The sequence below is a fragment of the Phyllostomus discolor genome, chromosome 4, assembly GCF_004126475.2.
Source record: "Phyllostomus discolor isolate MPI-MPIP mPhyDis1 chromosome 4, mPhyDis1.pri.v3, whole genome shotgun sequence".
NCBI lineage: Eukaryota > Metazoa > Chordata > Mammalia > Chiroptera > Phyllostomidae > Phyllostomus > Phyllostomus discolor.
In genome coordinates, this window is record NC_040906.2 from 203,052,500 (window position 1) to 203,079,204 (window position 26,705).

The 26,705-nt window shown below is 53.1% G+C and overlaps 1 protein-coding gene across 1 annotated transcript in view; it reads left to right on the forward strand.

Annotated features, from left to right (window-relative positions):
• Nucleotides 1-26,705, forward strand: part of ARID1B (AT-rich interaction domain 1B) — a 395,196-nt gene that overhangs the window by 309,615 nt on the left and 58,876 nt on the right. Inside the window, 2 exon segments of the mRNA XM_028508460.2 lie at nucleotides 13,358-13,537; nucleotides 24,835-25,162. Coding sequence (XP_028364261.2) covers nucleotides 13,358-13,537; nucleotides 24,835-25,162 — 508 coding nt within the window.

Here is a 26,705-nt window from a genome sequence, read left to right on the forward strand (position 1 = left end):
ATCGTAGCTCACGAGTTTAGATTAGTTATCCTTATTTCTTAACCTTTAACATACATATCTTGAACATTGGAAAGAGCAGTAGGAAATGGCTTATGTGAATGTGTTTTCTGTTTCCCAAGATGGCTTGGAGGGAATATGGAATAGCCATTGGAGTAGATAAATAAGTATAATTATTATTACCATCAAAATGATCACATTTTTAACCCCTGTAAAATGTTAAGCTTAATGGAACTAGCAAATGCCCTTCTAGTTTATTGGATTAGCAATTAGGTAAAAACATTTCAAGAAGGCTTACTTATTTGGGCAGATGTAGAGGTCAGAATTAATTTTTTGAAAACCTTTTAATTGAATTCCCTTTTAATTTTCACAGTGGTATCTAGCTGAATGTTCGCATTAGTGCTGGCGTCTTTCCGAGGGTCTGAACTAGTTCTGGGTCCTCAGAACCAACACGGGTTATTTAACCCTTTTCGGCTGGGGTGCCCGCGGGGACTTCTGCGGGGTAATCCCACAGTGTTGGAGTAATTAGAAGGTGGTAATGAGGATTTAATTAGTCCTTGAGATAGGCCGGAAGCAGAGCCGCCGAGACCTTTCCCTCCTGGACGCAGATGCGAACGGCGGATGCCGTGCAGGGGCTGGGCTGGGTGAGCGTGTGTTTGTGGCCGGAGGCTGTTCTCTGGTGCCCTTCTGTGACCGTGGGGTCCGTGCAGAAGGGGCTCCGGGTGACACCTCACGGAATGTCTGGGTAGCACCCCGCCCAGCCCCCGTTCTCATCCACCTACGCGACAGCCTTCCCCACTTCCCTCTCTGCTGTTGAAACAAAGTTACGGCGAAAGTGTGCAGGCCGACCACCACTCTTACTGTGTCGGTGGCACTGAGTCAGACGAGCCGGGTGAGTCGTGTGGTGGCTCTGTCACTGCAGGACAAGGAGAAAACAAGCAGATTTTGCGGTTTTGTGCCCCAAGTACTTAGGCCGGACTTAGTTCTCGGCAGCCGTGGGTCAGAGGAACGACGGAGTTCTCGAGTTTGGAACCTGACCTTCACGGGGATGTTTGTCAGCAGCTCCATTGTTAGGTGTAAGTAGTGACATTGTCCAGAAAAGGTGTGTGGCAGAGGAGGTGGGGGCAGGCACTTAGATTTTTTTTAACTTTTTTCCTTACCATTTATATTCAGTATTATTTTGTGTTAATTTCAGGTGCACGGCATAGTGGTCAGACAGTCGTGTACTTTAGAAAGTGACCCCCACCCCCCAGTATTTCCCAGTCCCCACCTGGCTCCGTCCATAGTTATTGCAATATTACTGACCATATTTTCTGTGCTGTGCTTTACGTCCCGGTGACTGTTTTGTGACCACCAGTTAGTACTCCTCAGTTCCCTCACCTTGTTCACCCCGGCCCCACACCCCCGGCCCCACACCCCCGCCCCCGTGGCGACCAGCCGTCGGTTCTCTGTATCTGCGTGTCTCTTTCAGATGTTTTCCCGTGTGCTGCCGTGAAAAGGGAAGCCAGAATTTCCGTACTTCGAAAGTGGGAAGTTTCCAGCTTCCATGTTATATAGATTGACTAAGTAGACTATGCCTTCATTATCCTTATATTTTTTTTCTTTTACTGATCCGAGAGGTTAACTGCCTTGGTATAGTTTTATCCCTACTCTGTAATGCTGTATTTTGAGAATTTCCTCATCAAATTTCTAGGCATTCTATTTGCTTAGGGCACCTCTTTCTCTTTTTGATGCCAAGGGCAGAGAAGAACAGTCTCTTAAAGTAAACCCAGGGTCTGACCACAAATGAGAATGAGGTCTTGGGGGCCAGACCTGACTCATGTTTATGCTCCCTCCCACCCCCCCCACCCGCCCCCCCTGTCTGCCAGAGAGCCCGCACATGATAGATGTTCAACCAGGAGTGAGCTGGGCAACGGGAAGTAATTCAGCCTGCATGCATTCAGAAATGTCAGATCTTTTTAGAGTATACAATAGCCACCACATCACGTGCTGTAGTGTAAAGCGTTTCTCTATATAGGTGTTCTACTTCTGCGCCGGGTTCGAGGCACCACTTGTGCCCAGCATTCCTCCCAGACACGTGCCCGCAACCCTGCAGGCGCCCTGACTGTCTGAGCCAGGCCCCCCACCCCCCAACCCCCACCGGAGCCTGGCACTGAACGAGTTGTCCAGAGGACACCTCCGACAACACCCCCTGCCACACCCCCCAAAACCACGGTCTTCGTAACGCAGGACTAGTTGGGTGAAAATAAGTAACGCTTTTGAAAAGTTTTTAATGCTACTAACTGGTTTCAGTTAGTGACATTTTTTACACCAAAAATGGATTTTGAAATTTGAACGTTATTTTTTAATAATGTTAATTGACCTGACTCCTTAATTGTCAAGAACAGGTTAAGTTAGTACAGAAATGAAGGAGACCACCAAGACCATTGTTGAGAGGCTGCAATTAGGATGTAAGGTTTCTTTCTGTTTTTGCAGCCTACAGACACTGTCTCGTTTCGCCTGAAGTGTGGCAGTGCTCTGCAGGTGCCCACAGGTTTCGTAGGGTGTGCCGGTTGTCGGAAGATTCTCTCTCACTCTCCCTTTCTAATTGCCCTTGTATGGGAAGGTGTTCTTATTTACACTGCAAGCGTCCTAAATGAAACCACGCTGCCTCTCAGCACCAGGGTATTGTCAAAAGAGAATATACATCACTTTCCTCCTGTCTGGCTGTGTGAGTATAGCAGCTCAGTGCGTTAAGGAATTAATGAATCCACCCCCACCCCCAGATGCAATTAATTTAGCCTCTGCCCTTAATTGAGGATCCCTTTTTTAATAATCCGTGACAGATGAAAATGAACTCAAATGGGAGGTTATATACAAGAGAGAATATCTGGAAAGCTGTTTCTAATTTCTTCAGCCTCAGAACTCGGGGCTGGATTGTGGACCGAGCCAAAGCTAGTCAGCAGTGAAGGAAGTAACAGTATAGGACTTGTTTGTGTCAGAGTTATCATTAAATTCCTATTAAGTCTACTGTCGAGAGATCTATTCGCAAAAAAAAAAAAAAGCTGGGAAAACAAGTATCACATACAGTAAAAGTAGATTTATAGTCATTGAGGAATCGTTAGTCGAAACTTTAAATATTTTAAAAGAAGCATAGTTTTGTTCATTTTGTTATATGCAATATTTTCTGAATTGCCAATTTAAGCTTGTTTTTAATAGTTAACACTCGTTCGTGATCGGCTCATTATTCTCCGGTGGAAGTGGTGGAGGACATCTGGATCGTGGGTGAATCCAGCACTGTGCGTCGTGTGCACTGTGTACGACAAGATGTTTTCTCCTGTGCCTTACGGGTCTGGCTCGCGGCGAAAGACCGCTGTCTGCCTGGCTTCCCGAGCCACAAAGCTTAAAGGCATCCTCAATGCCTTCCTGCCCGCATCTGGCCCACACTAGGCATCACGGTCTGTGGATGCTCCCCGCCACCTCTGCCCCGCCCTGCCCAGGGATGCTTTGCAGACAGCCCCCTGCGTGGCAGCCACTGTCCCGCCCCAGGCCCAGGCCACCTGAGCTCTTCCAACAAGCTCCCAGTGTCCATCCGGCTGCAGCTTCATTCCCTGCCTGCCTACCTCCCCTGCTGCGTCTGGACAGTGCCCCCACAGACCAAGCAGGTTGTGTGCTCCCCGTACACAAGCCTGGAGGAGCTTCCCTTCGCCTTCAGAGACAGGCTGCCCAGCTTGGCCTGGTTAGGAGGCCTCTCCCCAGCCCGCCCAGCCCCCCCTTTCTGTCTCCCTGCCTCCTGCCATGCTGGGCCTCTCTGGGGATCGTTATATAAACTCCTCTCTCTCTCCCACCCTTTGTCACCCACACCTCAGCCCCATTCCCACCCCGACGTGGGGTCCCCTTGCCCTTGTTTACTAATCCTGAACAGCCCGGCACCTGCTAGGTGTTCGAGTCTGGGTTTGCTGAGTGGCAGATAATGAAGCCATTACTTGTCACAGCGCCGCCCCGTGGCCCGGGCATTGAGCCCCTGTGCAGCCTCAGTCCTCTCGGGACCCGTCGCTGGGACTCTCAGTTGCGCTGTCCCCACCTAGAGCTCTGTGAGGGCAGGGGCCACGTGGCCTCGTGCGGCTCCATAACGGCGGGGCCTCGTGTAGTCCGGGCTTTTCTCATGTGAATCCTCAAGGGATTCTGGAGCTAGAAACTCTGGGTTTGGGCACAGGCTTTACCACTAACTAGTTTTGTGGCCTTGGGTGATTGATTAAATCCCGGCTTTCTCCTGTAAACGGAGGACTGGCACGTCCCATGGGTTTGTCACATGGATCAGGTGCCATCCTGAGTCCGGAAGTGACGAACGGCGGAGCACTGTGCAGGTGGTGTGCACAAGCATCAGGCACAGGTGACTCGGGTGAGACATGGGTTGAGGGCCTTAAAAGAAAAAATGTTTCTTTGCTTCTTCCATCACATAGTGACATCCATACAGTTGTCTTTGAACTCTGCCCGGAAGCAGGCTTTTACTTCTAAAACTCAAAAGATTTGTGTAAGGAAAGGCTGGATATTTTGCCACCCACCCCCCACCCCCACACACACACACCATCAGGGTAATCGGTGCGACCCGCCCCCCCCCCCCACTCTCATCTTCCCGGTGACAGGTGAGGTCAGCAGCTGAGAGGGTTCCATCGGGTGGACGGGGAGAGCTTGGGTGCTGCCTTCTGTGCCTCCGACCGCAGGACACTGTGGGGGCCGGGAAGGAGGAAGGAAGGGGCCCCTCTGCCCGTTCACCCGACGGCACAGCTGGGAGAACATGGGGGCCCTGGGTCGCAGCCTCGCACGGGCCATCAGTTTTTGTCCCTCCTAAAGCAGCCCCTGGTGCGAGGAGGAGAGGCGGCAGGCAGATGAAACACTGGAGATGTTAAAGTGTAACAAGAATACTCTTCCAGATCTGCCTCCCTCCAAACGGGAACCTGACACCTATCGGTGAGCAGAAATCACTGTCTGTGTGTGTCGTCGGGGCCCCTCTGCTGAGGCGGCGCGTGACCGTAATTTCACACATGTTGGGAAGCGTCTCTGATGGAACTGGCTTGAAGAAACACAAGGCAGCTATCCCGTGAGTTTTTAACAGGTGCCAGCGTGAAAGTAAATTGTCCAGGCGACAGAGGAAAAGTGCACTTCCCTCCTTGGTGGCGGGAGGCACCTCGGGTGTCTCGGTGCCCCGACAGCGCAGCGGCCCTGTGCCGCGGCGCTGAGTTCCTGCGTGATCAGCTCTGCACGCGCTCGCCCTCCCGCACAGCCTGGCACTCTGGCTCTTCCTTTGCTCTCCTCCCTTTCGTGGGTGGACGACGGATGATCTGGGCTTCGCGCTCACTCTGTTTTCCCACATGAGCTAACATCTTCGATGCTTGTGTTGCAGAATTCGGTGACTTGCAGGGAAAGGAAAAGGAGATGGATGCAGTTGAAGGCTAAGATCCGTGTTGAATTGCCTTCTGGTTTAATTTTCCGAAATTTCCTGGTCTCGTTTCCTAATGCGTTTGACTTTCTTTCTGAATCAGCTCTCCGCTGATTCACTCTGTTGTCGAAGTACTTCCGAAGATAAACTCTTTCTTGTCCAGTGAAGAGTTTCCCCTCATTTCTCCCGCATGAAAATATTCTGTGCTCATTTCTTCTCCCACAGAGGAAATGGGGTTTGTGTATAATGACTACATAAGTCAGTGGCTTTTATTTTTTTTTTCTTGCTACGGTTTTGACAGTAACACTGGATCTTTCTTTTCTATAAGAATTTTGTTTTTTACAAGCGAAAGAATTATATAGCATGTTTTTTTAATCCAGGCAAAATACCCGCTTAGCAAACCACAAATATTTAGTATAATGCTACAGAAAATAATGGAAAGTTCCTGAAAACTCACTCATTTAATGATAAATATTTTAGAGGCTCATTTTTTTGTTGGGCCAATTCTAAAATAGCACTGAAGGGATTTTTTTTTTTTTTTTAATTAAGAAAAATGTCTCTCTGGCTCAGTCTAACACAGGTCTCTGTTCTAGACACTGAAGTAGCGTTTCCCTTAGCCCTGACTTGGCGTGACTGGCTCCGCGGCGCAGTGAGCATCGTGGTCCGTGCGGGAGTTTTCCGTCGGCACCGACGTGACCGTCCGAGGGAGAGGGCCCTGCGGAGGACAGTGGGGCGGGCCGGGCCGACTGCATGGGGTCCTGGCCCCCCACCAGGCCTGCCTTCAGTTATTGGGTGCATAGAAAATGGCAGTCAAAGAAAGTAAGACAGTATCAGGCTGTAGTGCCATATCTAAATTAACACAATGTGCCTTGGGAATAAACTTTAGGGCCAGCTGTGAGCGTCCCCCAGGGCGGTGGGAACAAGCCTGGACGAGATGGGGCTTTTCTCATGAGCTCCACGGCTCCGTGAGGAGCCCCCAGGAGACAGGCGGGACTCCCTTTTCCAGGGCCACAGATCGGGGTGTTTTTCAGCTAGAAAGAGAATAGTCTTCTCAGTTCAGACTCTGGTGTCCCTTTGAACCCTTCAGAAACCCCAGTGGACTGATTCACCCATCGCACAAACGTGCATCAAGCCAGTCGCTGTCATAGGTGCTTGAGATCCAGTGGGAAAGGGAAGTCAAGGTCCTTCCTCTTGACACTGAGATGTAGCAGCCGTCACTTTACCAGAACCCAGTCCCTCCCCCCTCGTCCCCTCTGGTCCACCCCCCCCTTCTCTCTCTCTCTCTCTCTCTCTCTCTTTTAATAAGCAAACTCCAGGGAATCCGCCAGATCCAGGAGGACGTGCGTTGAGTCTGATACCACTTGGCTGATCAGCTCTGTAGTTGTTGGGTGTGTAGCCTGACACTGACAAGCTTGGCTTTTCTGAGCCAAATAACACAGCGGGCCAATTATTTCTGGAACTAGCTATCCAGAAAAGGGCACTGGTTTCTGGATCGTTGGAGTTGGGGGAGCTGCCCAGCCCAGCAGCTGTAACTGGGCCATGGTGTAGGAGGCGTGGGCCGGGCAGGGGACAACGCACAGCCTCAGGGCCCCGTGCTGCCTGCGGAAGGGCATCCGGCCGTTTGCCAGGAGGCTCTCGGATGTCACTCCATGACCTCGATGCATTAACCACAGTCCGGGGACTCGCAGCCCTTTCTGCCTTTCCCATGCTGACTGCTTGGTACTGGAGCCTGGCAAGGGAGGCCAGTTTGGAAACTTGGAGTCTTTCAGACAGGAAATAAGTGGTGGGTTATGTGAAAAATAACATGAACACGAATAGCAGTCACTTACTGAGCCTCCAGTCTGTGTAGAGGCTCTGAGCTCTGTGCCACACGGACGTTTTCTCCTTCAGTCTTAGGAGGTAGGCTCAGCCGTCATCCCCACTTTACAGGAAAGGCAACCCAGGCTTGACTCTTAACCAACTGGTCTGAAGTCACCTACTCTGAGTGGTGAAGCCAGAATTTGAATTTGTGGTGCTGGGGCGGGGTGCAGATACAGTAGATGGTTTGAGCAGGTATTTAGGTGATAGAAACCTTCGTTTTCTGTGGCCTGTGAAGTTGTCAGCCACCCATCATTCCTTCCTTGAAAGCTGCCTGCTTTTCCCCGGAAATGATTCCCCAAGCGTACTCTGAACTAAGGAGCCAGGCCATCACATTTATTAAATTGTTTCTGCACAGCAAAAGGAAATGGGCTTGAATGAAGATGCTTTCTCATTCATTAAAACCGTGCATTTGTTTCCAGTTCTGTGCCAGACACTTCGCTCGGTCCTGAGGAGACAGATGCAACCAGAGCATCGTTTTTAAAGCCTCCGTGCTCCGTCCAGGGGTCAGGAAGACAGTCATACCGGCAGATGTGAGCCGTGTGCCCACTGCCCCAGCTCACGGGCATGGTGCTTTTTGGGCATGGGAGCGTCTGCTTCCTGGGTGTCCAGAGGAGGCCGTGGAAGGGAGCAGGAGGCTGAGCCTGGAAGGATGGGAGGACATCAGTTACTGGGCGGTGGCGAACAGCCAGCCACCCGGGTCCACTGTGCAAACAGCGTGTCCAAGCAGAGGCCACAGTCTAACGTTTTGTTTGCAGACGGTGCCTCCCGTCAGTGGTCATTGTTTGCACTGAAAAGGCAGTGTGACATACCAGAGTGGAAGGAGGAAACCTGTGGGTGGGCGTGGGTGCAGACGCCTGTCGGTGAGAGGGCTGGATGCTGCCGGGGTGGTGCCGCTCTCCCTGTGGGCTGTCGCCGGTCAGCGGCTGGGTGGGGAGGCCTTCCAGAAATCGGTCAGGTGCTAAAGTAACCATTGCAAAGAGGTGCAACCAAGTAAGACGGTGCCCGTGGACCTGTGGGATTTAGCTGAATGCAGGAGCTTTAGCTTCCAAGCGTGTATACATGGTGCCGTCCCCTTTGCTAGTCAGATGCATTGCTGTCTCAATCGGATCTCAGAAGCTGCGTGGTTAGCGGAGTCTGGGCCGTTCTTGCGCACCACTGAGGTCTCAGCTGAGGACGGCTTCTTCGAGGACACCTCGCCCGTCCCCAGTCCGAGTCGGATCCCCGCAGCAGCAAACGGCAGCCCCAGCAGGGCAGGCACTGTCGGGCTCGTCTGTCCTGGCACCCAGCTCCGTGCCCGGCACCCAAGTGGACCACTCTCCCTGTTGACAGGTTTCGGTTTCTACTCAGCTGACTTTCAGTCCTTCAAGAACTAGGATCTCCTCCTTTCCCCTCTGTTTAATGCGCTCCGACTCCTCGCACGTTCCCCCGAGAGCCTGGGTTAAACTGAGGCATGCGGCCAGCGTTGGGTCACGTGGCCGTGGATGGAGTCACCAGTGTGACAGCTTAGCCCAGAATCCCCGCGGTGAACGGCGGGCCCGTGGCATCTCTAGAAAGGCAACAGTAATGCCTTTGTGTGGGGCTTTCATGGTGTGTTCCGGCTCAGAGAAGCGCTTTTGCATATGTTTTCCTTAGCCGGCTCTCAGACGAGCCTTGTAAGCCTGGACGGGAAGCGTGTGCTCCTCCCTTTCGAACAAGAGGCCGCGGCTTCCGATGCCAGCAGATGCGTGTGTGTGCGTGTGTGTGTGTGTGCGCGCTCCCGCTGCCTCTTTCCCTGAGCAGGTAGCTGCGCTCCCTCCTTCCCTGGAGGGAGGCTCTGAGTTTGCATGTCAGACACGCGCCCCTGTTCACGTGGAGTGTGTTAGTGCAAGTGCTCGGTGCGGTGTGCACCCGGGAGGAAGGACTCAAAGATAGCAAATGCGTTCACAGAACCTTCTACAGGCTTCTGGGTAAAGTGCGCAAATGGCATTTTCATATGGAGCTCCCACGATTTTTGGTAAGTTCTTTTATACAATGTAAATAATACTTGTCTAAGGTAGTCCTTTTCCCCAAAGCTTGAATTTTTCAGGTTGGCTCTTTACTTGGGGCGTAGAGTTCTGTGATACCTCTAGTAATTCACTATACTTCCATAGCACGCAGGAAACTCATTTATACCCTCTAAGCTCCCCTTCTACAATCAGATAAATGTGTCACCTCAAATAGGTAGGAAATGTGGGGGTGAAATTTGATTTTTGAAAACATTTTAACATTTATTTCATTCAAAATAAAGGTTAAGACAAAACAAGGAATACCCCCCCAAAAAATAAACATGGAAGCTATAGGTGTGGATTCAGTTTTTCCTGGGAGAAAAATGTTTAAGCGAGCCTCAGAGAGAAGCAGAGCTAGAACTAGTCCCGCCTCCAGGCACTGGGGGTCCCCCCTCTCCCTGCACAATGGGGAGGAGGCCGGGGCGGCAGCAGCCCGGTCTATACCGAGACCTGGATGGCCGGAACTCGCGGCCTCGCCCACTGCCCTCGCTGCTCCACCAGGCCGCCCTCCCTTTTGGACCATATAACAATAGGAATGGCTGATAATGGCTGAAAGCCTACTGTGTGTCAGGCACTGCTATGATATTTGAAGGAATTACCTCATTTAATCCCCACAGTGGCCTTCTGTGGTGAATGTCTCTGTCCCCGTCTTGCAGACAGGGGAACAGTAACAGACTTGCAAAGGTTTTCTCTTTAGGATGAAAAGTAGAAATACTTTTTTAAGCCAACTTCCGTCTTCTAACTTTGCGTAATTTTGTTTAGGTTATGATGATATTCAACAGCTTTTTAAAAATACAGTTATGTTCCTAATGGATGTGTTTTTTGGTGGCGTAGAGTTCAGACATACAGTCACCCGCAGAAGGGTGGGCAACTGACATAGGCAGTTCCACAAAACAGCAATTAAATAGAATGTTCCACTTTGCTCACGATACAAGAAATACAGAATCCAACACAAATCACAAACTGTCTCTGAACAGGTACGTGACCACGCCATTTGCCCTGGCGAGAGGAACCCAGTGGTAGGAGATAGAGACACGTGGTTTTTAACCCTTGGGAGTTTTGCTCAGTTACATAAGCACTGGCGTGATGCGGGTTCCACACATTTAAATAGAAAACCAGCTTTTTCCTTCTAGCTGGAAACTGCATCTGCGTACATGGGGTGTCAGGAGTTAAAAGACACCCACGGCCGCTTACCGACCAGAACCCCGCCACCGTAGTCCCTTACTTTCCCGTGTCCCGTGACGGGCCACAGGGCACTTCCACATTCATCCCATCTGATCTTGCAGCAACCTCGTCTCCGGCCGACGGTGAGGAGGCTGAGACTCGGGAAATGTGTCATTTGCCTGAAGTCACACAGCTCACTTGATCGGCACACACTGCAGTACACTTATTTACTGTCTTTTTTCCCTACGAGGTTCTGAACTAGTGGCACACACAAGACTGGACCCTGGGCCTCTGTCCCCACCTGGCTGCCGTGAGATGAGCAGAGCTCAGAAAGGAGTGGGGGCAGTTGTCCCCTCCTTTCGTTGTCTTGGGACGGCTGGGAGGGGTGCATCTAACCGAGCACATCAGACAGGGCTGCGGGAAGCACATGCAAGTGGCGCCGCTGGGAAAGCGCGTAGAGGGGAGAGGAAGCTCTCTGGGTCAACCCCTGGGGGTGGGGGTGGATCCCACACCCCGCGTGGCCTCGTCCCCGAGGTGTGGAACTCCGTGCGCCGACTCATTCCACTTGAGGCAGCTGTGACCACGGTGCCACCGCCTCTGGAGCCTTTGCTCATACCGCGTTCCTGCAGAATGCCAGGGAGAGTTCAAGGGGAACAGGACGTGTGTGTTTAAGGACCAACTAGTCAGAGGTGAAGAAACAGCTTTGCCCAAGTAGACTCCCAGAACTCGGGCGAACAAACCTGAAGCCTGGAGTCAGTGCCCCAGGGGCCACGGCAGCTTAAGGACGCGCCACGGCATCAGAGGCTGTGAGCCCCTCTGCGTGGGCACTCCGCAGGTGAGGTGAGGTTTGTGCACCTTAAAGGGCCGGTGCCTGCCTTAACGAGTGAAGACGGAAGCCATCCTTCTCTGAGAGAAGGCGGCGGCCACACGGCCTGTGTGTGATGGAAACACGGTTTCATTAAACGGGACTCCATATGAAACTCCTGAGAATTCCTCAGTAAAGCTTAGATAAATATTTCATGTAACATCTTAAGATGCAATCATTTTTAGTAATTTTAGTGCTCTGATTTCTGTTTGTTTTCAGATTTGAAAAAGCAAACATTTCTTATGCTGATTTATATCTGGAAGCCGCCAATTGAGCTCCATTTCATAAGGCTTATCTTTATAAATAAATGAAATGGGATAATAAGGAGCCGCTCTACGTTTCTGTCGGTCTCCCTAGACAGAAGCAATAATAGGGAACAGCTCTGGGTACTTTTGTGTCTGTCTCTGCCGACAGAAGCGGTGTTAAGCGACCCTGTTTTTCTCCTGCGACGTGAGCCTCGGTGTTGGTGAACGCCCCGTCCCAGGTAGCCCCCAGTTCAGGCTGCCCTCGGAGACAGACACCGCCTCTCCCTCCCGCTGCCTCTGGACTCCCTGGAAGCTCCTGCTCTGGGTTCCCCTGCGGAACCGGCCCCCGTCCAGCCCAGCACACGGGGGCCTTCGCTGGGCACCGCCGGGAACCCTCACCGGCCCACACTCCGGGTTCTCGGAGCTGTTTCTCAGGCGGCCCTTCGTTAGTGTGCTCGTTTGGCGGAGTCAGCTTTTTCTCAGAGGCAGGCCTTGCTTTGGGGTGCACTTTGTCTCAACGAGTGTTTCATAGCTTATTCCACATTCCTGCCTGTATGCTGCTGTAGCCGAGTCCTTTGTGATGCACAGCACCTGCCAAACGCTGTGCCAGGCACTCAGAGGCGACCGTGGGCACAGGTGTCCGTGCCCTCATGAGGCTGCATTTTCGTGGGGAAGAGAGACGACAAGTGAGCCAAAGATAGAGGAAGAGGATGGCAGGTTACGAGAAGAGCTGTGAAGAAACGTGAGCAAGCACGGGGGCGGCTGCAGGCCGGTCGGCCAGGAGGGCAGGCCTGGAGGAGCCTCCGGGAGCCACCAGAAGGCCGGGGGACGGACAGGGTGGTGGGGTCGACAGGAGGAGGGTGATGCCCCACCGTGGGTGGTCCCGGACACCGCAGTCGGGTGTTTGTGCTGTATTTCTGGGCGCAGTGGAAAGTTGTGAAGGGCTCTGCGAGGGAAGGGTGTGCCCTCGTTTCTCCTTGCGTTCCCGAGAAGTCAGTCTGGCCACTCTGTGGGGGCCGGACCAAAAGGAGCAGACCGGACGGCGGGGCAGAGAGAGAGGAGTTAGACCGTGGCCAGCCGCTGTGGGGAAAGGGGACAGTGCCTGGCACCGGCTTGTGTGGGCGTGGACATGGGGAAGAGGCGATCCGTCTCTGAAGTAGACCCGACCGGGTGCACCGGTGGGCGGATGGGGGTCCTGACGTGAGCCTTTGGGCGGGTGGGGGTGCCATCGATGGAGATGGGGAGACCACCCTGGGGGCAGGATGGGTTTGGGGGCAGAAGCCGCGCTCTGTTCAGGAATAGCAGAATACTCAGGAGCGCACCGGTCTGCGTGCCGGCTAGGAATCAGGTGAATGTTAAGTGCAGCGGGACGCTGCCATTGGCCTGGGCCTGGGAGAGGGGCGGGGCGTTTGAGTGACACGTGTCCCGGGGATGAGGAGAGGGGTGCTCACCCTGAGACGGCGTGCAGAGCGTGTCCATCCTGGCAGGAACAGAGAGTTGCTTCCTGTGAGGGACCTCGTCTATAAAGCACGTTAAGGGAACTTGCCCTTCCCCCTTCTCCTTTCCCTAGTTCAAGCCCACGATCCCCTGGGTCCGAGAACCTCTAATAAGAGTTCAGAGTTAGGGCAGGGTAGCTCCAGAATCCCCCACACTGAGCTCCGGTCTTTCAGCGTTCCTCCAGGGGAACCTTACGGCACCAGCCTTCTCCCCACCCTTCTCCCTCACAAGTCCGTGTCCATTTTTGTCACCTGCATTTATGTATTTCCATTTATTTCCTACTTAGGTTTTATGGCAGGCACACAAAGAAACCCTCAAATGTCTCAATATGGACCTCAGCAGACAGGACCATCCGTGTCGCCTCATCCTTCTCCCGGAGGCCAGATGCATCCCGGAATCGGTAGCTTTCAGCAGAGTAACTCGGGTGGGACTTACGGTCCACAGATGAGCCAGTATGGACCACAAGGTAACCAAAAAAAATAAATAAATAAAGAGAGAAGAAAAAAGTTTTTCCAAATGCGCTGCAGTAGGTTGTAGAGATTTTGTTGATGTGTGAATTTGAGATCTGAGTGTCATAAACATCTTTCAAGATCCTGTTGTTTGTTACCTGGCAGACGTGTGAGGTTAATGCACACCCACAGCCCTTTAGTTGCCCACAGGGATGGGGAGAATAATTACAGCAGCTCTTCATTACACGTCCGTGTGTCAGACACCACGGTAAGTGCTCGTCCCACGTTGTTGCTGATGATCGAGGCGCTCGTGCTCGTTTCCACATACATGCTTCAAGAAGAAGACACAGGCCTTGTCCTCGAAAGTTTCTCATTTAAAACGTGGGTTTTGGCATGCCGAGTCCTGAGTCTCCCCCCGCCCCCCTCTCTGTGCATCACTACCTTTACAGTGATGTGCCCCCTCCTCCGGAGGCTGCGAAGTGCCGAATCAGGAGAACAGTAGTTCTGTCAGTCACCAGTCTGACTGACTCCTAGAAGACGGGACAGAGCCTGAGAGAGACACGTCTCTCCAAGAGGGAAATTAGTCAAGAGCAGAAAAAGAAGTGGCATCGTGCCCGCACGCACTGTTGACAGTTTGCCTTCCTGGAAGTCGGTGTCTGTTCTGTCGTGTACACGGAGAATCCGTTCATCGGGGTTTTAACCCTGATGCACGTTTTCCGAAGTCGCTTTTGGCAACAAGGCGTTGGAATTCGGCACCTTTTTTAATATTTTTTGTTTATTTAAATTAGACATTAATGCATACTTGAGAGAGAAGGAGATAATCTGGCACAATTCCCAGAGTTTCCCACTTCTGAAAATACCAGGAATGTTCCTAATGAAGCTGATGAATCCCCACCAGGGAACCGGAGTAAAATGTTTGCTCCTCCGCAGCAGAGTTGGGGCCACTGAGGTCAGCCTTGTTATTTCCCAGAGGCCTTTGCGTTTGGTGGGCTCTGCTGAGTGGGCGCCCACAGGCCAGACGAGACTGTACAAGGAGACCCAGACACCTTGTCGGCTTTTTACCTGCTCTTTCTCAGAAAGGCTTTCCTGGCTGTTGGATAGTATTTTGTGGCTTGATAATTGCATTACCATGTCTCTTTAACGCTCCCTTTCCAAAGGAATTTAAGCCCCTTCCATGCCACAGGCGTGGCCCCATGTCCCCTCACCTTACACTTTGTTAGATTACGTGCCAGCCCTTCCCGTTGTTCGGAAAACTGTGCTAGACGCCCCCAGCCTAGCGCCTTGCTCAGGCCCCTCCCTCCCTGCGTCTGCCCTGGAGTGGAGTCCGGGTGCCGGATTCCTTGTCTGCCACGTCATGGGTGGGTCCCCCCACCACCCCGGTTCCTGATCCCCGGGGGCCCTGGGGATTTGCGTCCCCATCGACGGGACCCCGAGTCACTCGGCTATGAGAGGGCTGCTGCCCCACCTTGCGTGGCTCCGCGTGGTGGCCGTCTTCACAGTTGGGTTTCTTTGGCTGTCGTGGAGAGAAGGAAACTTAATGTTGGAAGGCAGATCGTCACTTGTGAGAGGCCCAGTCAAGTGCGGGCTTTGCTCAGAAGGTAACTGGAGACAAGGGCAGAGCCGTGTTCCAGAACAGAACGGGGGCAGGGGTAGCTAGCTCAAGGCCCGGGACTTCACTGTTAACTCTCATGGGGCTCTGTGGAACTTCCGGCCGGTGCCCCCACTCGTCAGTAACTCACGCCAGGGGCCGGGGGGCTGCCTGGCGAGCCTCACTGGAGAGCACAGGGCTTATGCCAACTGCCATGTCCTTGGACAGTTGCTTGCTCTGTGGAAATCACTTTTCCCAGAGAAAGTGAGATGATACAACCTTTCGAAGTCGCTTCTGATTTTAATGTTGAGTCTGAATGTTGCTTCAGCGCTGGAGCCTCTATACAAATGGAGCCCAGGGCATCCGCCACGCCCGGCACCTTTGGGTTCGGAGTGAAAAGAGAGTTTGTTCTGAGGTTTTCCCGGGGCGCGCACACTGAGTTTAGGTTGGCGGTGGAAACGACGTCACGGAAGAAGGACAGTCTCCATGCTTGCGCTCCCTGACTCTGAAAGACGGCGTCTGTACGTCTGTGCGCTAGGTTCTCGCCTTCCCCCAGGTGACCTCTGGTGGTCCCCGGCAAGGTGCGTGCCCGCCGGGTCCCCGTGCCCCGCTGCTGTCGGAACCGCCCGCCTTCCCTCCTCGTCTGGGGTCTCCTCGGCGAGCCCTGAATGACAGGGAATCGTGCTCGGCATGTGGTTCCGTCGGGTCCACCTTTGGTAGGACTTACCTTTGCGCGTCCCTCTTTGTTGGTCCTTTTGGACGGGGTCCCAAGGTGAAGGGTGTGTCCCTCGTTTCTTCTCACTACCCAGATCATTGGGGGAATGTCCGGCTTGCGTCTTTGTGGTGTACATCAGATCTCCGGGAAGGGTCGCTCGTGCAGTGACCCACAGTGGTCACGGGCCTCGTCTCTGTTTCTGTCCCTAACTGTATGACTTCTGGTTCTGTTCAGCTTGTAAGCACCCTTGGGGCGGGGGCGAGGGGAAATACTGTGCAATGCCTTTTTGCTCTCTGCTCTCTGTTTCATTGTCGGGAGTAGCTTCTCCAGAATTGTTCTTAGTGGTAACGACCCACATGTATCTGATGTCACTGTGTCTGGGTCCTGTTCTAAGTGGTTTTCATAAATTAAGTCCTTTATCCTCACGTGCTGTTATTACTCACTCCACTTGGCAGGTGGAGACACAGAGGCGCACAGCAGATAAACAACTTCACCGAGGTACGCGGTGGTCATGCCAGCACTCAGATTCGAGCAGACTCGCCCGTTTTCTTAATTCACGGGGAGCCCCTGGCATCAACCCCATTTTGCAAGTGAGCGGGCTGAGGACGTTGCCCGTGACCCCACAGCTAGTGCGTGCAGAGCCAGGGGTCAGGCGGGCGTCTCCCTGCCCTAGGCGTGACCTCCCCATGGGCTCTTTTGCTCCATGTGCCAGCTGTGACACAAGAGACAGGCTGCTTTGCCCTTCCAGAAGCGAGGAACAGCACTGTGGAAACACAACAATTCTAGAGATTAAGGGAAAAACTCCTATGAAGTTAGGAAGGGAAAATTTTTACTAATGTATAACGTAATTACGTTACATTAATAAAATGTATATTACTACTATAAAACCTGAGTCGTTAAATACACAAGTGGGGTCGAGCCAAGAGGCGTGTGTAACATGTCTGGTTGCATGTGCTTCATGGAATAGTGCTTCTCTACCTCCGAGCAGGCACGTTGAGTCGCTGCTCAACGGTGTGTGCGAGCATGCCGCGGAACTTCCTTGCCGGGTAGGAAGGAGTGGTGGTGTGAGTGACGAGTGACTTACTAAGGGACAAGCTTGTGTGGGAGGGGGGAGCCGACCTCAGGTTCAGGGAGGCCGCCCTAGTTGTCTGTGCGGACTGGCTGTCCACGAACACTCTTCGCACACTCGTCACTGAGTGTGGAAGCTGAAGGTCTGGCCCGAGCATGGCCTTGGGTGACGGAGACTGAACCTGTGCCCCGCCCCCTTGTCACCGGCTCACCTGGCAAGGGCTGTGCCGCCTCCGTGTGTGTGATATGGGCCCTAGGAAACAGGACTCACAGGTGGGTGAGTCTGGTGAGCCTTTCATTTCCAAATCCCATGGTGAAAGATGTTTTTCGGACAGGTTCAGGGTTTTTTCTCTGAAATAAATTAGGTGTCCTCTGAAGTCTCCCTCCTCCCGTTATTAAAATGCGCTTCTCGTGGGTTCAGCGGAGGCGAACCTTAGATGGTACCTACTTGAAATGACCGCAGTTCCAAAGCGGTGGATTTCGAGTTAATAATTGCACCGCACCGCCGTCTCCGTGCCAGAGGAACAATGTAGCAGTGTCACTAGTCGGTGACTGGCTAGCTGTGGGAGAATGGGCCTCTTAGGCCCGTGACAACTGGGTGTCACGGTGACCCAGGACTCCCGTCACGGTGACCCAGGACTCCCGTCTCCGCTCTTGTGAGCCCAGGGTTGCCCTGAGGGAAGCTGAATTCAGCCGCCCCCTCCAGCCGAGAGGGGTGTGTCTGCCCCGTGGGTTCACTCCCACCCCCACCCCCACCCCCACCCCCCTGCTCTAGTCTCCAGAGGCTGGCGCAGCACGCTACCACTTGGGCTTACTCATTTTTTTCTTGAAACGGGCTGTGACACACCTGACGTGCTCACCGCTCTCCCCTACCTTCACCGTGTTCGCTGGTGACGTGGCGGTGCCGGGCGGGAGCGTTCACTCCGTATCCCGTGCCGCTCTGTCGATGGAGACGTACGCCAACTATCTTACTAACGTGCAAAAAAAGAAAAGCAAATTGAAGCAGCCATTTTAGAGCTAAAGGCAGTTAATGCAGTCTCCTTTTAAGCAATGGATTTTTCTTCACAGGCTGGTGATTGTCATGATTTTATCAAAGCCGAGGGATTAGGAAAGAAAGGAAAATTTAACGTATACGTCAACTTAAAATGTTAAACAGATAGGAAAAGTAGAAACATGAAACAACTTTGCATTTTGACTAGTAAAGCTAAGTGTTGTCCATAATTACATGAATATCTCTAATTACAGCCAACAGCACCCACGGCCCTCGCCCAGGACGGAGCCCACAGCTGCGGCCTCGGCCCCTGGGGCCGTTCAGTGCCACCCCAGGTCCCAGGCCTGGCCGTCCTGGGCAGCAAGGTGGGAGCAGCGGGCGTGGGCGTGCGGCTCTGCCTGGCCTCGTGGCAGGATGCCTCTCCCTGGGACTCCAGCTTTGCCGTCTTTCTAATGTCCGTTTCAAGAGAAAGGGGCCATGGAATCACAGCTCAATAACTGTGAGAGTGGCACGGAGTGTCCTCTCGCAAGGGGCCCTGGGCCATCAGGCGAAGCAGACCAGAGCTCTCCCTGGAGGGGGTGCCATCCCCACGCCGGCTCTGCAGGCCAGTGTGAGCACTACCGCCAGTCAGGGCCCTGGGGGCAGGGGGGGTGCAGGCGCTCCTGCAGCGTGTGACCTCGTGACTCTGGGACCCCTTTGTTCTCGCCATAGAGATTCTGCCGTTTTGTACTAAACGTGGCTGTTAAGGTAACACTTCCTCACACTTGCTGCCTCAGTGCTTTTTCTCACGTCCTGAGAAGCACATACACTGGAATACCTGCATCGTGAGAGTAAAACTGGGCACATGACACACTGTACGGTAAAAAGATAATCTCGCTGATTAAACAGCTGTCTCACTAATATTGGGACAGCGTGTGTCTGTTCCGTGGCGCTCTGCCCACTGTCCACGGCCAACAGCGATTCCTGTTAGTGCCGCTTTCCCCCCACGGCGACCACACGAGGTAGAGAATCTTGTGTTTTTTACCCTTTTTACAGACGAGGAAACTGACCTCTGGAGTGACAACTAGCTGCCTGGGGGTCACGTGGACAGCAAAAGGTCGTACCCCTGTCCCTTGGGACCCTGCCTCTGTCCTTCACTCCCTGCCCTGATGTCAGGTGCTGGCACCTGACTGGGCACCCCTGTCCCCCAGGCCCGTGGGTGCTGTCGGCCTCAGGGATGGCTGTGTCTGCAGAGAGCCGCTCCTGCGACCCGAGAGGCGGCCCACCTGCACACCGCCTGTCACCTTCTCGGGGACGCCTCCCCTCCCGCTGTGAATAAGCCCCCCCCACACACACACTTTATTTCTCTCCGCAGTGCTGAGCACCCGGTGACACTGTCCCGAGCCGCTTCCTTCCTCTCTGATGCCACCAGAACGTACGCCCCTTGCCTTTGCTCCCTAGTGAGCCCCCAGCCATTCGCACAGAGGTGGCACGTCAGAGGGCCTTGGGAACCGTGTCCGCAGCCTCAGAGAGAGCGCGGGCAGGGACCCCGGTCCACCCTCTCTGCCCTGCCGTGGTGCTCGGCGGGGTTTGGGTTGACCGAGCGCTCAAGATCATCTTCGGGAAGTGAAACTGAGGGTCATTTGTTTTCTGTTTCTCTCTCTGCCTCTGTGTCTTCTGCATTGAGCTTGTGTGACTATATAATTAAATTTTTAAAGGAGTTAACTTTCATGACATAGACAGGAAAACAACTACCGAGGGTGAAATGCTGAGGTCAAACTGTAAGGTGATAGGTCTTCCGTCCTCCTTTACAAGCTCCGTGTAGTGTTACTACTCTTGCATTTTTATGGAAGACTTCTTAAAAATGCGTGTTGACCCAAGAAAAATGTGGCTCCTTATATATCAGTTCAAAAAACAAATTACCTCTGTTTCCACAAGTAGTAGGATTTAACGCCCTTACTTGGGGTGAGCCAGCTTCCATTTCCAACCTGCGTTTGTGGTCTTCTTCACCGCTCCGGCGGCCTCCCCCCTAAAGCAGCGCCTCGAGCCGCGTTGTGGGGTCGGCCTGGGGAGGAAGGCGGGGTTGGAAGAAGGTCTTTGAAATGTGACTTCTGTTTCATAAGACACAAGAAGGGTCTTAAATATGGTGATCTGTGAAAAATACTCAAAATCAGTCCTCATTAAGGAAATAAAAGTTAAGGCCACAGTGACATTCACTGTATACTATCGGAATGGCTAATGGTTTTTTTTGTTGCTGTTGTTTATTGGCAATATCAAGGACATAGAGCAATTAGGAGTCTCACACATTTTTTGATGGGGTTTCTTATGAAGTTAAACTTGTGCTTACCTATAGCCCACACTCTGATTTCTAGGGTTCGTTGTTTTTTTTTTTCTGAGAAACAAAACATGTCCACACAAAGACCTGTGTGTGCGCACACGGTAGCAGCTTCATTCATAGTTGCCAAAAGCTGGAAACAACCCAAGTGTCCGCAGAACAGAACGGGGTACTCCTCCTCGGCAACAAAAGGGAACGAACTACCGACGTGCAACAATGTGGCTGCATTTCAGACGCGAGGCTCCAAGTGAAGGCAGCCAGACACAAAGGGCTGCAAACGGACGACTCTGTTTATGAGACACCGCAGAGAAGGCAGCCAGGGCCGGGAGTGAGATGGACCACAGAATAGCAACTTTGTGTCGTAATAGAAACATCCCGTGTCTGGCCCACGCTGGTGGTTATTGTACATAAATTCTGACTCAGTAAACCTAACTTCAAGTAATGTTACATAGTAGATGGCTGTAAAAAAAAAAAAAAAGAAAGTGAAGATCTTTGGCTAAAAAACACAACGAAGGCATATTTAGCTCCAATTCACAAATATATTTGTGACATGTAGCTAAGTATCCATTCATTCCTTCCCACCCAGGGTAAAGTGTCTACTGTATGGTTTGAACGTCATTGTTACCCTCCCCGGCAAAGGGGAGTAATACAGACCCTTTCATGCTCACAAGCAGCGGCTGAGTGATTGAAACCGGGAAGCCCAATTTCCTGTGTGAGTGGAAACATTCAATAGTTCAGTGAGAGCAGTGAGCTTGGAATGTTGACTGTACAATAAGTAGCAAATGTTCCGGAGTCAGGTGCAGACTTACTTGTGGTCCTCCTAAAAGCACGATGGTGACATGCATCGGGTCTGGCCCCGGCTTCATCTCTCGGGTGCTCGAATCTAACGCCTGGTGGGCTGAAACCGGAATTCACCGGGCAACCGATTTCCCGGAGCCGGTGTGCCAAGATGAACCCACTTGAAAACTGCGGGCTCTCGGGCTTGGCTGCGAGGCCCGTCCAGCTGAGGTGGGCTGGCCCGGCATCTGCTGCCGGCATTGTGCTTAATGCTGGATCCATCTGCTTTGTGTCGGAGCCGGTGCCAACAAATTACTGATCTATTAGAGGGACATGGAAATAAGACTGCACTTCTGAGTCCCGGCTTTTCCTCTCGTGCTTTGCTCGGCTTACACACTGGAGCTTTGTTTATCTGGGGGAGAAGGATACGTTATCAAGTAGGCAAAGAGTGGGGGCCTGAGGCAAGTTTCACTCCTTCCCACACATTTGTAAGCGATCATGGGGGAAAGATCACATCAGTGGTGGTTGATGATACGACGGTTGTTGAGGATGGTGATAGCGCCTGTCATTCATCAGGTAACTGTACTGGCCACGTTCTGCCTCCTCCCCGTTATCATCTTCACTTTACAGATGGCCAGACCAATGGTCAGGAAGGCTCAGCAGCGTGTCCAGGGTCATGCCGCTAGGAAGCGTCAGAGCCAGCCTCCCCCCGCCGCCCGGCTTCCGGAGCACGTGCTCTAGTCGCTGCTGCCTCGTGAGCCAGTTACAGCCTTAGAAACCACCTTTGTCTGCGCACGAGAGCTCGATGGGGAAAGCCTTTCACTTTTCAGGGAGACCGAGCATCTCGGTCATTTCCTTCCTGTGCTCACTAAAATACATTAGCCACTGGCTGCCAGTCACACCGAAGGCGCCAGCCCACGGGGTGATATCGCTCCTCAGTCCCGGCTGCGGGCGGAGCTCACCTCCAGCTGTGAGCAAAGCCCCACACCCCCTTCTCTAGAAACCACACTGTGGGCCTGGTCCGCAGTGGCCGGGTCTGAGTGCCGTTTTCTAAAACGAGATTAAAGTGCTCTTTCATTTTCCTCGAAAGCAAAGAGCTGCATGTGTTTTCACTGTGTAAAGTTACTTACCAAATGAGTCACCAAACGAGGGGTTGGTGGGGGGGGGGGGATGGAAACTAGCTGCTAGTCCCAGCGTGAATATGCACATTCAATGCGCCTGCGTCCAGACCGTGAGCGAGTCTGTTTGTGTTTGATAAAAGCACGAGGCAGAGAGGAGCACTGGGTCGCACTGGCACCGGCAGGTGACGTGTGGAAGTCGGGCGTGCGAGGTCAGGAGCAGGGGGGACAGGTCCTCTGAGGCTTGTAATAACAGGGACCTCTTATGCCTCGTGCACAGATAAACTGAGTTAATACAAAGAACTTGGGAGTGAGTTTAGCACACAGTTAATATCAAATATCTGTTTTCATTGCTGTCACCCATCAAGTCCAGTTTCTGCTGGGAGCCCTGGAGAAGCCTCCGGTCCCCAGAGTAAGCCCAGGTCTCGGAAGCCTGGAGCACAGGGCCCTGCAGAGTATGCCCCGCCCCCCACGCCCACCTGCTCCTCAGCGGCGTGGTGGTCCCTGCTGCTGCCCTCCCCTCCTCTGCCTTCCTCCGCGCCCAGCAATAAAACCCCCACCTTACATTGCATCATCCCACCCCAGCAAGTCCCCAGGTAGCCCACGTTAGAGAGCACCACCTTGTTCTACACAGGAGAGGATGGAGCAGAATTAAAACAACTCACCTGAGGTCTGCAGTCAGTACACGCAGAGCCTTCGCTCGGCGCCAGCTCGCCCCACGAGGACTCCTGAGCCCGCAGCCCACAGCACCTTTGTTCAGAGACACTCCCCAGCTCCACCGCCTGGGAGGACCCCCCCACCACCCACCCCAGCAGACCTGCTCTCAGCTCCCCTGCTCACCACAGTGCGGTGTCTTTGCTCGGCTTTTGTCTGTTTCCTTGCCTCGCCCCTGCTGCCCCGCCTCGTGCCGCACACACACATGCACACGCGAAGGGGCGAGCCAAAACGTCCGATACGTGTTTAACGTGCGACGGCCCTAGTGCTGCTCAGTTGTCTTTATCTTCATTCGAAACAGTTTTGTTTGTGTTGTGACAGCTGTCACATCAGCTGCGCTTTTAAAAACTGAGCAAAACCGGTGAATTTCTGTGCAGCCGTTTTAATGTTGAAGATGAAAGAAAATATACATCATTTTTGGCGTATTGGGCTTTGTTATCTCAAGAAAGGTTAAAAACTCACCTGAAACAAGTAAAGATTTGTGCCGTGTATCGGGAAGGTGCTGCGACCGATCAAACGTGTCAGGAGTGGTTTGCGAAGTTTCTTGGTGCTGTTGACATTGTGGCCAAATAACCCTTCGCTGCGGGGCTGTCTCATGCACCGGAAGACATTTAGCAGCACCCCTGGCCTCTCCCTACCAGAAGCCTGGAGATAGCCGACATACTCAAAATATCCAAATTAATCAAGTTATTGGTGAAAATGAAAGGTGTATCTTTTGTAGTTTGTGGGGAAAAAATCACTGGGGCCCGTGGCCAGCGCAATACACAGACCGTGAGCTGCTTGAGGGCGGGACTCGGGTTGTGTGCCCTCCGTGTCCCCGCGCCCAGGACAGCCGTGCCGTGCGAGTGCGGAGGTTCCTCCCGAAAGCACCGAGAACTGGCTGAGAAACACACCGACCCTCGTGCTGCAAGCACTTGCCTTCCCACGTGGGTTTCAGTTCAGCCGTCGTCCGTCGGAAGGCAGCACGTTTTATCGGTTAATGGCGTGGGTGCAAGTCCTTTCTCTTGAACTGGAATCCTAAGCTGCCGGCTGTTGGATTTCTCAGTCTGTGCGTGGAATCGTGGCCGCGTCTGTACTTCACGTGGCCCTCAGAGAGCGGAGGGAGACCACCGGTGCAGACAGAGCGCCGGCCCCAGAGCCTCGTTCGCAGCCAGGGGGGCTGGAGTGGCGTCGTGTGCCTCTTCCCGACTTGAGGTCGGTGAATGTGCGCTCGGTCAGAGAGAGAGGTGCGGTGGGGGAGAGGCAGCCACACGTCGGCACTGTCCCGGCCACGGCTGGCCGCTGCTCTTGGACCCCACATGTGTGGTGCGACCTCCATGTGAGCGGGCGGCCGTGGGTGGGCGTGTGGTCATAGCTCCTCCTCCCGGGGCCCGCCTGCACCCCAGGCACCTCCCATCTCACAGCACTGGGTGCCGTGCCAGTGCTTGGACGTATCTTGTAGAACACAGCACCGAGCACAAGCCACTTACTTTATCTGGTGCTCAAGCCAAAAAAAAAACAAAAAAAAAAACGAAAAATGTCCCCAGCACCAGAGGAAAACAGCTGTGCGACACTAAGGTTGAGTTTCCACAGGACTCCTCCGCCTCGGCTTCAGAGGCCGGGTTTGACCGTCCGCCCGTTGCGTCCTCCCTCTGCACCCCCGCGGTCACTGTCGTGCGGCCGTCAGAGTGGGGACTGCAGTGAGGACTGGGGGTGAGGTGTGAGAATGGACGTGTGGCGTGTCAAAGCAGCACGTGGTTCCAGCATCCCTTGCCCGTTGGTAAATGTGTTCACCATTAGCCCGGGTCGCCACCCCACCCCCAGGCCGTGCTGTCTGGTGTGGCTCTCCGCTTTGGGGCTGTGGCGAAAGCCTGGGTTTAGGCTGCCGGCCTCACCAGCACCAGCGGGGGTAGTTAACAAGAGTAATGACTGTTATTCTGTGTCGATCGCATTGTTGCACAAGAAGTATTTCCAGTGAATGTTTTCTGAGTGTTTTCACGAGTCCAGGAGATGAGTAAAAGGCCTTAATTTGTGTTTGCTCTTTATTTAGGTAACTACTCCAGACCCTCAACGTATAGCGGGGTGCCCGGTGCGAGCTACAGTGGCCCAGGGCCCGGCATGGGCATCAACGCCAACAACCAGATGCATGGACCAGGGCCAGGCCAGCCGTGTGGCGCTGTGCCCCTGGGACGGATGCCATCGGCTGGGATGCAGAACAGACCGTTTCCTGGAAACATGAGCAGCATGACCCCCAGTTCTCCCGGCATGTCTCAGCAGGGGGGGCCAGGAATGGGCCCGCCGATGCCGACCGTGAACCGTAAGGCACAGGAGGCAGCTGCCGCAGTGATGCAGGCCGCTGCAAACTCGGCACAGAGCAGGTACGCCGTCGGGCGGGCGGGCGGTCTGCATGTGGACCTGTGAGCGCGCGCCGGGCGCCGGCATGGTCCCGGGTCACGGGGGGCGGCGGCGGGGGGCGGTAGAGCGTCCTTGTGCCTGGCTGTGAGGCTGGGAAGAGGAAAGGACAGGCGGGCTCTCGGAGACGCTGATAAGGAACCCGAACAGGGGGCGAGTCGGCCGTGTGCCGTGGCCATGGGTAGAGCGGGACCAGCACCGCAGGGCCGGTGGCGAAGGCAGCACCCGTGTGGCTGCCTGCAAAACGGCGAGTCCAGAGCCCGTGACCAGTTAGAATCTAAACCACTGAGAAAAGAGCCCCTCTCTTACGGCCCTGCCACCCGATTTTTACGCAACAGAAACTGTGTATATGCACATACGTGTATTCCGTGTGTTTGTCTAAGTGTACGTGTGTGAGATTTATAGACTTCCTCTCCTTACGTTTTATCATTCTGGGCACACTTCTCTGTGTGTGCCCAGACAAAAATGTGCTCACAAAAGCAAAGACATTTCAGAAAGTTAAAGTGGATCAGGAATGGCTTTATCCTCAATTACTTGCTTTTACTCCTGATTTCAAAATTAATTCGTAAAGTAAATACTTGACCGGTATGAAAATAACACACTGAATGTTAAAATTATGAGGCCACAAGTGCACGTTTTCAGAGAAGCACATATGAATATGTTTCGTGTTTAACATACATTGAAATTCACTTTAAAACAAAGCAAATTGAAAGATGTCTATGAAAACAGGGTCTCTTGAAAGAAAAGGCAGACGGTTCCAATTTTGTTCCAAACGGGAATAAAAGTGTGTGTGTGTGTTTAAATGTGTCCCTTTGTTACTTTTCCTCTGAAGCTACTATTTTGGGAGTGTTAGGGATCCCCCCAGTCTGTTTTCCTCTAAATCATAAAAAATTCCCTCGAGGAATCAAAATGAAAATCATTCACCCCCTCGCTCCCTCTCTCCGTCTCCTCCTCCCCATCTCCGCGCCTCTCTCTCACCCACATGGAACTAGAATCTTCCGAAGCCCACAGACACCTCTGAACCGAACCCTGCAGACTTCAGGGACTGCCCTAATGAGCCTGTCTGTGAGGACTGGTGTGGCTGGTCCCGCTGAAGTTCTGGTTTATGTTTAAATGAACCGTCCGTTGCTGCAACTCATAAAGCGCATATTATTTTCTGTTTAAGTAGAAAGCACTTGATTAAATTCGATGTGAAGCCTTGGATAGTGATCTGGGAAGAAGATAACCACAGAGACGTTGATTAAAAAGTCTTGCCAGGCTCCCTCTCTGAATCAGTTGACATATCATTTTGCATAAAGTGACGTATCAATATCCTGCCCTGCATTTTCATCTTCCGTTTGTACCTGGGAGAGCAATTCAAAGCGAGCTCTCCGGGCGTTTAAATGGGGACTGTGTTTTTTTTTTGGCTCTGACCAGGATCAGAGCTATCCCTCAGAACCACGAGCCGAGATCCAACCTGAGACTCTTACCTCTGCTCTCTCCTCTGCTCTGTCCCCCCGCCTCCCTTTT